Raw genomic sequence first — 13,595 nt, 5'->3', positions numbered from 1 at the left:
CTCTTGGGACGTCTGAAAGTGACTGCCCTTGCAAATGTTTCTTGATATGGATCTTTCACCTGAAGGGTGTCCGTCATGGTAACTATTAAGCTATCAACTAGAGAGCATAGCCTGGATGATTGTTCCTCATCCAGATCTGAATTTGAGGGAGACTTGGGTATCTCGCCTCCCAGAGCAATGGTCGTCTCTGGAGGAAAGCATGATGGGGCTGCTGGCTCACAGTTGTCGCAAGCGGGATGGTCTAGACAGCTTTCTGGATCTTCTGCAGAAGGGATAATTAGTGGAGGAATTTTCTCTGTCAGAAGCTTTTGGAGGTGGTTGATGGGAAGTCTTATCTAGCATGTCAACGATCATCTTGGGCACTTTTAGTAAAGTCCAGGACTGCTCAAGACAGAGCACACCCATTGCAGTTCAGCGGCAAACTGGGCTGTGGCAGGAAGAGGGCCAGTAGGCAGATTGCTTGTGGCCTGTCCCGATGGGAGGCAGTCAGTGCAGAGTGGCTCAGACTATCCTAAATTTGGTGTGACCGTGAGAGCATGACTCTGGCTGAAGCCTGTCTGGAGCCTTCTGCCCTGGGGTCAGACATGGTGATAGAACAGAATTGGCATGCTGCTAGAGTTGCCACAGACGGCAGCAGAGATAAGGGGAGCAAGTCACCAGGTAGAGCCTACCCTAGTAGGAGCTGGTGGCCATAGTTTTACATCATACTGCAATCTGACAGACAGTCTATCAAGCCACCACACGGGGATGGCTTGATAGGCATTCTGCCATGACAACCCTGGGGCCTTTCAGAAGGCCCCCGGCTGCTATGACACCCATACGGCTAACTGCATTCTCATCATAGCCTGCCCGTACAAGCCGTCAAAAGGCGTATCAATGGTCACAAAGGGGTTCAAGTGGGGAAGCAATACAAATAATTGAAAAGTTGGGACATTGTAGCTACTTTTCCTTTAGGCCTTTTGAAGCATTACCTGTCCATTATAAACGGTCTTAATACATTTATAGTGAATAGACTACCATGTCTACATAATCTCAATGTATTTTGTTTTTGTTTCATCTTACTATTTTGTATTATTTCTCTTTGTCTACAGACTAGTATCTGAAAATGTTGCTGTCTCTTCAGCCCTGATCCCTAACACATCTGCCCCTAGTGCTTTTCACTCCATCCAGAGCCGGCTAGCATCCAGTATTTCTCCTGGTGTGCAACACCAACAATCGGGTGCATTGACTGCAGGTACTGCAAGTATTACCTAGCCATCAGATTGGGGGGAAAAAAATGCTGGACAAGTCTTTGTCCACAGCAGAATAGCTCTCTGTCTTCAATACTTTAAAAACTGAGTGCTGAGCCCTCTGTATGACTGTTTAGACAAGCAGTCAGCTTTGACGTGGCATCTAAATAGTTAAGTGCCACAATCGGAGCTGGCTGCAATACCAGCAGTTGCTGGCGGCTGTCAAAAACAGATTGATAACCACCAACTATGTAGCGGCTCAGCTCTCAAGCCTGCTCTCTCTCCTTACACCCTTCACGACCACATAATGTATGTTTACATTATGCGTTTGGGAAGGGGTTAAACTTGTAATGCTGTCTACATTACTGGAGTGTGCAGGGGCACGCTTCGGTCACAAAACTGTTTGAAAAAAGGGAATAAAAAGCAAAACTGCAATGGCAGAAAATGAATAACTTGGGAGATGGGAATAGCCATTTAATTGGCCAGTTCTACCTAACTAGACTTTATCCTGAAGGGTGGTCTCTGTGTTTCAGGCACAAGTTCCGGAGCCTCCGCTAGCAGCCTCCTGCAGGGATTGAGTTTCAGCCTTCAAGATATAGGAGGTAAATCACCTGCCCTCCCCAGCACGACAGCCAACACTGGATCCACCACGCAGGTAGTTTATACCCTGATGTTTTAGGTAAAACAGAATAGCTCCATTTGTTTAAATTCATAGACTGTACAAATAATAGCTGAATAAAATGCACTTCTGTGTAACATTCTTCTTGTGAAATACATGTCTACCATGTTTTTTTCCTTTACTGTTAGGTATTTTATTGTATTAATAGAGTTGTCTCATAGCATTCCCTAATGAATCATATTGAGATTATAGAGAGGGTTCCCTGCTCCAAGGAGATGCTTCTGTTCTTGTGGATTAAGTGCAACCATGTCTGTTATAGCACCCATTTTTTTGAATAGGTGCCTTGTAATACCACACATTTCCTGCAACTATCACCGGGGATTTTAGCTGCTAGTCCTTTTTAAAGTTAATTTCCAGCCTAAATAATCTCATAATTCTGCACCAAGTAATTTCTTAATATGTCTTCATAGCGGTCGGTGCTGGTTTTTTTTGTTTTTTTTTTCTATCAAACTCTTCATATAGATATAAATTTTAAACCTAACAAGCTGAATACCAGTTCTTGCCATTAGAGGGATTATGGAGCTTGCTTAATACTGAGCTCCCTCTCTCTGCCAGAAGGAAGGATGGGATTTGTTTTATAAGGCTTGTGGATAGGGAATAAGTTCTTTTTGTGGGACAACTCTTTTAAGAAATTAATTTGCACAGAATTTTAGACCAAAAAACAACATGATAAAGTGTTCCTATATGGAAAAATAACTCAGCGGTTCTATCCATACTTTTTTTTTTTTTTAATGCAAAGTACATTCTGGCCACATTTTCTGTTATTACTGTAAATCCCCTGATCTCACTGTTCTGTTTACAGAAATAAGACGTTGGCTTTTCTATCCTTCCCTAAGTAATAGCTTAATCTTGTTGGCGTTAATGATTCCTTTCACTGTTTTATTGACTTTCTGGCTATAATGAATTATAGTAATACAACTTTGTTCATGACAGACAATGACTGTTAAAGCTCCGGCCCCGCTCCAGGGATTGGCCACAATCACCACAGGAACTGGCACAATCCTGCGCACTATACCTGTAGTCACTGCTTCTTCCTCCCTTGTGGCATCAAGTGGTGGCAAACCAACTGCAATCCATCAATTGCTTACCAACGGTGGCCTAGCGAAACTAGCTAGTAGTATACCTGGTCTGGCACAGTTATCCAGCCCATCTACAGGTAAGAGCAATGCAGATAGATACGGTAAATCTTGTATATTTTAGAATCTGAAAATAGATATAACGTTTGTGTTTTCATTTTGCTCCAGGTTTAAAAGCACCAACCACCATCACAGTCACCCTCCGTGGTCAGCCTAATCGCCTCAGCCAGGCCAATATAGGAGCAGGGTCCCAAGCCAAACAAGATGATGTCTCCCAACAGGTGAGAAACATTACAGCATGTTAGGATCATTAATGGTGCTTTTTCTTGTGTCAAATAGCACTGATACTATTGTGAAAATGTGCATCTTTTACCAACTGTTGCAGCGGTTTTGTGATTTTTATTTTTTCCCATACGACTTGAAAATTCAATATGAGTTTCATCTGTTCAACATGTTTCACCTTTACAAACTGCGTAACCTAATTGGCCATACAGCACATTACCAGTGCCATTTGGCATGTGAAAATGTGACCTAAAGAGACATGATCTTAAAAATAAATACCTTAGTATAACCTAAGATGTCTATGGGAGTAAACTAATCTGCACGGTTTATTCCATGGTTGGATATTTCTACTGGTGTTTAATGTGCAGAAAGGGATTTGTTGCATTTTGTATAGTAATTGTATGTATAAAGAAGAAAAGGGCTATGCTGACTTTATGGAATAGAACTACTACCTTTAGATATACACTGCTCAAAGAAAAAAAATTAAGGGGACACGAGCATCACAGTATAACCCAGTTAGGAAATGGAAACAGTCGTGAACCAATTTCACCTGCTTTGGTCCAAATAAAGTGACAACAGGAGCGCTGGAGAGGTGACACAAGACAACCCCTAATAAAAGAATGGGTTTTCAGGCGGAGGCCATAGACAATTACCCTCACCTTCTCCTTCCTGACTGATTCTTCTCTAGTTTTACTAGTGTCCTGTCACTATTGCTAACATGAGGGTATACCTGCAGCATCCATACATGCCATCACAAGAAGCTTTGCTGTGTCTCCCAGCACAGTATGAATAACCTGGAGCAGATACTAGAACACAGGCTGTTACACAAGGAGAGCTAGAAGGGCATCAACCCAGCATCAGGACTGGTATCTGCTCCCTTGTGCCAGGAGGAGCGCTGCCAGAGCTCCACATAAAGGCCTACTGGGCTGCATGTTTCTGACCAAACTGCCAGAAACGGACCCAAGAGGACTCAACGTCCTGTAGTAGGACCTGTGCTCACGACCTAGCACCGTGCAGCTCTTTTAGCATTCTCCAGAGAACACCGAAATTGGCCGGTCTGCCTTTGGCACCCTCTTCTCTTCACAGATGGAAGCGGGTTCACATCCAATGTGGGATTGAAGTGTTCCCTTAATTTTTTTGTTTTTGAGCAGTGTAGAATGTCTGCACAAGTGAATCTACTCGCAACACTGGCTTTGCTACTCCTTCTTCTTTTTTTTCTTTATATACATTTAATTCCGTTTTTATAAATGTGCAGTTAATGCTCATGTACATAAGTGTATTCGGTCTCCTTACGACCTATGAGCTTTACGGGATCAAAATACAGCACCTGTATTACGGAGCTGTTAGGACTTCGCGTGCCAAGCTACGGGCTCCCTATACAAGTTCATGTGCACTGGTTTTGCAGGCTGTTTCTTTCCAGATGTAGACATATTGTTTAAAAAAACAGAAATGTCAGTGATTTCAACTTTTAGCTCTATTTTCCTGTCCCCGGTGGGTATAAAAGAAATGTATCTGTCTTTTCAAACAGGACCTAATGTCTCGAACAAGCGGAATGGGCTGCATACCTTTACAGCTGCAACCCCCATGGCATCCTCCTCACTTTTTTTATTTTCTTCTAGGTTGCGATACCCCCTTATCTGTTTGCCTGCTATGATTCCTCTTACATACAGAGCCTGACACTAGTCAGCTGCCAAATGAGCGATCTCCATCTCCCAGTGTCAAAGGCTGACAATCACGTTTGATTGACACTGGGTTGTAGAGACCGCACACTTGACAAACTACTGTTGAGCCCCATGTGTAATGGGAGCCATTGTGTCCAGAAGAAAAATAAAAATAGCGCTGGAGTCAGTGTGAGGGTTAACAGGCGGATCAGGACCAAAAATATAAAAATGACAATGAAATTAGCAGGACACTGCCATAAAAAATGCATCCCGTCCCGCTTGTCAGAAGACCCGACAGATCCTCTTTTATAAAGTTTATTCTACATTTTATTTCCATCACCCAATCCGATGACTATAGAAGTTGTCAATGTTGTTTGTGGGACTATTATAAGCACCTTGTTTTATCTGACTGGTTTTATATGCTTAATTTATTTCTGACTGTATTGGATAATGAGAAACAGAAAGCGCCGCCTTTAATCAGGCACTATTTTCATAGTAGAAGACTCAACTATCAAGTGGACTTTGACCCCCATCAATAGTATTGCTTCCTTCAACTTTTTGAGGCTTTCTTCATAAATTCACCTAAGCATATCTGCTGCTTAGTTTTTATTACACATACTTAAAGGGGTTGTCCGGCCATAAACATTAGGTCTCATTACTTCTGTTTGCCAATTTCCATGCACTTTGTAATATACATTGTGCATGGAAAATGAAGCAAACAGAAGTTTTGGACTTACCTGAAGGGATGCCCCCCCCTGTGTTGCTCCTCCGTCGTCCCTGGTTACCACAAGAATCTTCTCTTCTTGTCGGCGCGGGAACGAGCCCCTTCTCATCCGCGCATGCGCAGTTCTTCTCTCTGCAGCCGGGACCGATATACGAGCGTCTTGTGTGCAGGGGGGTGGAGGATGGAAGAGCCTCAGAGCAGGAACTGAGCTCCCGCCCCCTCTCTGCCTCCTTTCCGCCCCTCTGCACTATTTTCAATGAGGAGGGGCGGGGCGGGGCTAATTCTCGGCCCTTAGCCCCGCCCCCGTCCCGCCTCTCCTCATTGAAAATAGTGCAGAGGGGCGGAAAGGAGGCAGAGAGGGGGCGGGAGCTCAGTTCCTGCTCTGAGGCTCTTCCATCCTCCACCCCCCTGCACACAAGACGCTCGTATATCGGTCCCGGGTGCAGAGAGAAGAACTGCGCATGCGCGGATGAGAAGGGGCTCGTTCCCGCGCCGACAAGAGCTGGCCCGACAAGAAGAGAAGATTCTTGTGGTAACCAGGGACGACGGAGGAGCAACACGGGGGGGGCATCCCTTCAGGTAAGTCCAAAACGTCTGTTTGCTTCATTTTCCATGCACAATGTATATTACAAAGTGCATGGAAATTGGCAAACAGAAGTAATGAGACCTAATGTTTATGGCCGGACAACCCCTTTAATACTACATCTTTCTTGACCCATTCCAAGTCTGATCTAGAATTGGTTACAGACAATGAGGTTTATTTACTAATACTCTCCAAAAGTAAGACAGTTCAAACTTAAACTAGGCAATCTTAAAATGCAGCAGATTTATTACTGTGGCCCTGCTAAATGACAAATCTGTTGAATTTTAAGATTGTGTAATCTCAGTTTAGACCACCTTTTAGTTGGCTTAGTTTATGCCAAAGAATTGCACCAAATTTTGGTGCAATTTTCCCAAATTTGATGCGGTTTAAGCCACACCACTTTTCTTTTTACGAAGGAACGCCTCTTTGTCAGACACAAAAGAAAAAGTCTCTAAAACACATAGTAAATGTGTGAAATGTATTTTTGACAGTTACCTGGTGCTATTTGCCAGAAAACTGTCGAATTTTCAATAGTAAATAAGCTCCAATGTTGTTTCCTACCATTAAGTCTGGATAGGATGTGCTTACCTCCTTTTATATGTTCCCTGGTTTTTGTTAATTCAGTTGGTATGTTTTATTTCTGGGTGAACCACCTTCTTATTTGCATTGCACCTTCTTTTGAGGTTGGGGCAAAACTTGGTTGTATATTTGTATGCATTGTTAAATGGAGCAATGCAAAGCATGTGACCACTATAAACCTTCTTGTGAAGTATTCTGTAACAGTCCCTGGGCTGTGTGTGTGTTCTTACTGTTTTCTTGGTATATATGTACTTGAGATCCCCTGTTTGATATGGAAGGAATTCTATATATTGATTATAATATAATTCAAAGGCCATAGTACAGATGCATTTAGACCAGTAAACCTATTTCCTCTCAGCCTTAGATTTATTGATAGGGTAGAAAAGTTCTTTATTGTGAGGAAGAACTATACTTTGCATGAACTAGCCTCTGAAACAATTTCTCTGCTGTGATCCCCAGGCAATAGAGTCTTCTTCCACCATGGTTTCTGCTAGTAAACTTCTCCCCCCTCTTGTGACAGAGCAGTGCAAGGTAGCAACATCCAGCGACAGGACACCTGGGGAAAAAACATTGTCAATAGTGCGTGCCGTGACCCCTCCAGCAGGTGAGATGCTCAGTTTTTGCACCTGCGGCAATGTTCTAAAACTGTTAAAACTTGTATAACAAACACAAAAATCAAAGTATTCCGGTAGAAACGCAAGTTGTTGTTTTTTTTATCAGAAATTTTTATTGAGCGATTACATCAACTTTATAAAACATACAGTAAAAAGTAGAAAAACTTCTCTTACAATAACCCCACTGTCCAAGACCCTTAAATCTTCGAATCAAAGCCGCTGAAGCATCAAAATATTTTAAGACATTACATATGTGGAATACTTATAAACCAAGAGCATTAATTTGCCAGTTATCATACATAAAGCACTGCATGACCTCCATTCCAGTTCTAGAAGCATCAATCCATCTGTCCCATATAGATTCAAATTTAGGTAGCTTATTTCTTTTGGTGTACATGTCACATTCTAGTCTTATCCCTGAATTAATTTTAGAGATATGTTCCTTTATGCTTGGTGGAATAGCCTGGATCCAGTAAGTAGCAATCAATTTTCTTGCAGTATACAAGATCCTCCGAATAGGCAGAGCACTTAGATTTTCAAGTAGCATCCCCTCAAACAAACCCAACAAACATACCCTGAAATCGCATTTAGTAATGTCCAGTACATCATTCCAAAAGGGCCCCATCCTGAAACACTCCCACATCATATGCAGAAGGTGTGCATCTTCTATCCTGCATCTGGAATACCATGTATTATCTCTAATTCCAATCTTATGCAATATTAATGGTATTTTATGCACCCAATGAATAAAATAAAATTTAAGATAGCCATTTGGCTGCATAATTTTTGTAAAACACTAGAACCTCCCCCATTGCTCATCAAATATGGGATTCACATCAACTTCCCAATTTTCCTTTACCCTAGTGAAAAGCACTGCAAATAGGCTCCTAAAAAGATTTTATAGCCATATGAGATGGCATCTTTTACCTGAGTTGACCCCTTTACATAGTGTAATAGCAGATAAGAAGTTATTTGTAGGGATATTTTTCTTATTTGAGCATTAAATGCATTTTGTAATTGTAGAAATTTGTAAAAGGTGGTGTTTGGAATTTCAGTTTCTAGTTTAAGCTGATCAAAAGGTTTTAAAGGCCCCACTACAAGAATTTGGTCCAAAAAAATATACCTGTTTCCTCCCCCTATAATCGGGGGGGGGGGGGGAAGGGAGGGGGGGGACTCAGCCAGCATTGGGTTTCTCAATGGTGACATCAAGGAGGAAAAAATGGAAATCTGTAGTATCTCCTTCACTTTACCCCACACTTTGATCATTAAGCCCAAAGTAGGTGAGTTTTAGTCACCCTCCCCCTTTTCCCAGTTCCGACATTACTGTCAGCAGGCAAAAACCTGTGGCTCTAGTCACTTTTATCTTCCAACTTTATGTAGTCCTTCCAACTACATCCAACCTAGAAACACAGCTTTACTTTTGTTTTTTGGCTAGACATTGATACAATGAGGGTTCACAGCTCAGAAGTTTAACTCCTCCTTACCATCAATCAAATCTTTTTTTTTTTTGTTTTTGTTTACTTCTGTTACATAGTTTTTTCTTTTTTTATAGGACAAAGACCAGGTTCATACATTTATAGAGGGCCTTATTAAAATCCATTAAATAGTTGCCATATTTATTTTTTGGAAGGTCTGAAAATTCATTGCTTATTCTTGACCCCCCACAGTGCTGTGCCATTGCATCCCTGGTCCTTAATACTCGGCAAAGCTATTACATTTTCAAAAGAAAGAATCTAACTTTCTGTTAGAACTCAGAATTGCATGAGGTCCAGATAATTCAATAACCTTTTCTTCTAATCTTATACAACCCATTTTAAAAGGAATGTATGATTTCATAAAATGACAAGTTATTTAAAGTGAAACAAAACTTTGAAAGAACTCTTGATACGTCATGGTGACACACCTAAGGTTTTGATCGGTGGGGATCCTGGTTCTGAAACCCCACCAATCGCTAAAAAAAGTGCCCCTTCAGCTGTGATCACCGAACAGCGAATAGACTTGTAAATTTGTTGTGTGCATATACCTCTTTGAGAAGAGATGATGGGACATTGCACTCAAAGGAGCACTTCTGGCCCTTTGTTATAGCAATCAGTGGGTGCCTCATCATTCGAACTCCACCAACCAAACTTTCTTCCATGTTGCTATAACGCATCAAAATCAGTTGTGTTTTTTTTTTTATCCTTGTGTGACCATCTGTATGTAAAGAAGTAGTATTCCAGTTTTCACTCTGGCCATATCAGAACACACTAAAGGCTCACGTGTCCTACCTTCTGCAGCTCACTTTTCAACTTTGTTATGTAGACTCGAACAGTAGAAGTTAAGGGATTTAATGCCAATTCTTTTGTGCTGCTAGAAGCATAAATAAGGCAGGAGAGAAATGCTTCACATAGCTAGGACTGCAAGTCTTCTGTCACTCTCTGAGGGAAGGGGCTGTATTCCATCATTTTGTATTACTCTTGAGATTTCTCCGACCATTAGTTTTCATTAAAAGCACACTCCCCCTGCTATATTGTCTATACAAGAAAGAAGTGTGTGCGTCTTTAATATGGCCATCTCCTAAAGATGTTTTACAAATAGAAATTATTTAATTGCAACATATAAAACATTTTATTCATATTGTTTCTTTTCTGCATGCTTATATGTACTAATAATTAAAATTAAATACATGACACATTCTGTCAGGTCCCCCAAGTTGCCTGGGCTGTGGGCAGCAGGGTATAGTGACGGATGCTTTGGGACTTGATTGCTAATACTGTCTAGTAGTTAAACAGTGTAAATTTAAACTCGACCGTCTTAAAGTGCGTCAGATTTACCATCGTGCCTCTCCTGAATGAGAAATCTATAGAATTTTAGAACTGTCTAATCTAAGTTTAGATCACCTGCTAGATGCCTTAGCTTACATCAAAAATTGCACCATCATTTTGGCACAATTTGTGGCAATTTTTGATGAAATTTAGGCTACGCTTCCTTTGGACAGGTTGGAAAACGTGCTAAAAAGTGTCTAAAAATACATAGCAGATGTGGCATAAAGCATGTGAGACAGTTTTCTGCCACAATTTGTGCCAGGTATCTGTCGTATTTTAAATAGTAAATCTGCCCCACTGATTTCAGCGGTCCGTTACTTATACCGATTGGTTTAGTGGTTTTGCAAATCTTACTTTTTAAACTGTGCAGGCTCGGACTCCTGATGAATGCAATGTAGTTCCTGCAGATGCATATTTTCTCACTCCTTCACCCCCCACCCCATCCCCCTGTCCCCCTCCTTGCTCCATCCAGCTCCTCCTTTCAGATTCTGATTGACAAGTCCTTCTGTATTACTGTGCACATAAAGAGACCGGCCAATCAGCATCTGGAGTGTGAATATTCCGAAGCTTCATTGGACTCCTCTTTAGTCCGGCTCTACAAAGTTTCAAAAGTAAGCTTTGCAAAACCACTAAATCGATTAGTATAAGTTCCAGGCCGCTGAAATCAACCTGTCTGTCACTATATCCTGCTGTCTGCAACCTCGACAGCTATGGGGACCTGAAAGTTAGCTAATTGGTATTTATAACTTTTGTTTCATTCTTCTTTCATTGCAGATGCTAAATCCCCTCTCCTATATGAATAATTGCCACTTAGAGTTGTAGTATTTTTTTGTCAAGCCAATCATTTCCGCCATGTACCATACGCTCAAAACATTTGTCATTTAATTGTTTTCTTGAGTTGCTATTCAAGTTGCAAGTTAAGCTGGCTAGGATTGTGGAGATCGTTGGCAGATCTAATTAAATGCTGTAACCAGTGATAAATCTGATGTTTGTGGTGGTCATACACATTAGATTAACTGCAGATGCTCTCAAAAAATAAGCTGATTCTCCCAGGGATCTGCAGATAAATATTTTTTGTCTGTGGCCAACTTAAGTTGCAGCAGTGTTTTCATGCAGTGTAAGCTAAACCTATGGGGTGTACACAGCCTAGATTTTTAGAATTTGTTTCTGTTATTAATATTCTTATTAATATTCGTTTCCTGCCTTTTCTATAGTAACTACAAGTCCACCCAAGACACTATACGTCATGTCCGATGCCAAACTTTCTGCACTTACCAAATCTGTAGGCAGCGACTTGACTTCTCTGCCCCTCAAACCTATGACTTTACAAAATTCATCAGCTGTCAGTCCTGGAGCAGTGACTTTTACTACACAGCCTCTTACTGGCACATCAAATCCAGCCTGCACAGTGGTGCTGTCCAAGATCGGCCCAGTATTACAGGCGTCTCCTAAAACTGTTATCTTGGCAAAGACAGAAGCAAGTGAGAAAACCATAAACCACCTAAGTGCTGTAGAGAGTCTGGGCAGGGTACCATCTGTCGTCGATGAGGGCAGCACCATAATTCACAGCCGAGAGTCACTGGTCAACAGGCAGCTTCTGCAACCCGCTCTAATAGCATTATCTGGCTCTAGTAATATGCTTCAAAGTCCTGGGACATCAGCCAATCAGAAAACACAATGACTACCTGTTTGGGAAAGACAAAGCTAAATATGCAGGCAAAAGCAAGAAATCTTTCACAGCAATGCCCACCCAGCGGGCACAGGAAGTATTAAATAAGAATCGCCCAACCTAAGATTGATGCGGTAAACAATGGACATTTCAGTCTGCTGTTCAGAAATGCAAAGACATTTTTGTTTGCTTTTTGTAATTTTTTTTGTGTGTCAGCTGTAAGTTTTAAGGTACATTCTACAGACAAGTAAATAATGAACTATACTGCAATGTAGATATTATTAAGGTTGACCACGGATTACTGCAACATTTTGTATTCGTGTAATCAGCCTACATGATCTTTGTTGGTTCTGCTCAAAAAATAACATCTCATGAGCGTTATTGCCTCAGTTTTGATGGCGTGGCCCATGCTACTGCTTTCCTTGTCTATGTCAGTAAAGTAGACTTTAGGATGTATTGCCACTTTTGCGACTAATAAAACTCCAGCTCATTTTTCCCAAACCAATGTTAAATATTAAAAAATAATCGAATTGGTTGACAAGAGCAAGAAGTTCAGTTTCCTCCTACACTGGGTTTCATGTAGAAGCTCAGATGTTTCTGCCAGTTTTGTTGTGTAGATTATTTAGGCTTTTGGTGCTACCTCATTATTATGATTTGGCAAAGTGGACACGTTGGTATGTCGCTTACTGGAAAGCTGGAACCTGCTTAATGCATAGAAAGTTTACTGTATAATTCGTTGAGGTGTACCAGTTGTATATGTTTGTAATATATATTTAGAATGACTTTTTAGATCTGTATTAATTGTAAATATATTCAACATGATGTAAATTCAGTGTAATTCCTCTTTTAACAATGATTCACAATTTAAATCTATGTAATCGCCACAAATTTATCTCGCATGGCAGTAATAGACATAAGGGCTGGACAAGTAAAGCTGAGCACTTTACTGCCAAGTCACAGAAACTCCAAAATAGCATTCACAAAAAGTTGAATTATACACTAGCAGTTAGTAATAAAAAAAAGTTTTTCTCAGCACTAAATTAAAACTATACTGATACTAGGTGTTTCTATGAAAATACCAAAAACTATCTACATAGTGTGTGTGTGTGTGTGTGTGTGTGTGTGTGTGTGTGTGTGTGTGTGTGTGTGTGTGTGTGTGTGTGTGTGTGTGTGTGTGTGTGTGTGTGTGTGTGTGTGGACCAGTTGTTAAAACGGTTAATCGTACATATCTTATTAAATAAAGGCCCTTATGCACAGCATGGTTATCAAGCAAACCGTTCATTATGGCCCTTTTACAGGAGCCGACAAGCGGGTAAACGACTTCACTAGCACTGACGTCACTGCCAAGATCGTTAGCGCTCGTGCAAAGGGATTACAGTGACAGACTTCACCGCTGGATTGCGGGCTTCTCGCTCAGCTCAGCTGATTGGGGAACATTTACACAGAATGATAGGCCTGCGATCAGCGATGGTTTTTAAGCTGAATAAAAAGTCAGCTTAAAGGGGTTGTCCCGCGGCAGCAAGTGGGTCTATACACTTCTGTATGGCCATATTAATGCACTTTGTAATGTACATTGTGCATTAATTATGAGCCATACAGAAGTTATCAGAAGTTATTCACTTACCTGCTCCGTTGCTAGCGTCCTCGTCTCCATGGTTGCCGTCTAATTTTCGCCGTCTAATGGCCAAATTAGAC

General features: G+C 41.2%; 1 protein-coding gene across 3 annotated transcripts in view; it reads left to right on the top strand.

The window, feature by feature from the left end:
* The window catches only part of KANSL3 (KAT8 regulatory NSL complex subunit 3), a 44,435-nt gene extending 31,707 nt beyond the window's left edge, over nucleotides 1-12,728 (top strand). Inside the window, exons 18-23 of one of the 3 annotated variants that reach the window (XR_010790408.1) lie at nucleotides 1,092-1,234; nucleotides 1,763-1,884; nucleotides 2,842-3,064; nucleotides 3,153-3,265; nucleotides 7,334-7,417; nucleotides 11,446-11,579. Coding sequence is in view for 2 of the 3 variants with exons in the window: in XM_066593094.1 (XP_066449191.1) it covers nucleotides 1,092-1,234; nucleotides 1,763-1,884; nucleotides 2,842-3,064; nucleotides 3,153-3,265; nucleotides 7,273-7,417; nucleotides 11,446-11,912 (1,213 nt within the window). In the remaining variant the exon portion in view is untranslated. Of the gene's footprint in view, nucleotides 1-1,091; nucleotides 1,235-1,762; nucleotides 1,885-2,841; nucleotides 3,065-3,152; nucleotides 3,266-7,272; nucleotides 7,418-11,445 lie in introns of all 3 variants that reach the window. The other 2 variants (XM_066593094.1, XM_066593096.1) reach the window with 2 other exon arrangements.
* The last annotated feature ends 867 nt before the right edge of the window (nucleotides 12,729-13,595 follow it).

The sequence above is a fragment of the Eleutherodactylus coqui genome, chromosome 2 (assembly GCF_035609145.1).
Source record: "Eleutherodactylus coqui strain aEleCoq1 chromosome 2, aEleCoq1.hap1, whole genome shotgun sequence".
NCBI lineage: Eukaryota > Metazoa > Chordata > Amphibia > Anura > Eleutherodactylidae > Eleutherodactylus > Eleutherodactylus coqui.
Note: the sequence above shows the minus strand (reverse complement) of the source record. Positions and strands in the feature narration are given on the sequence as shown.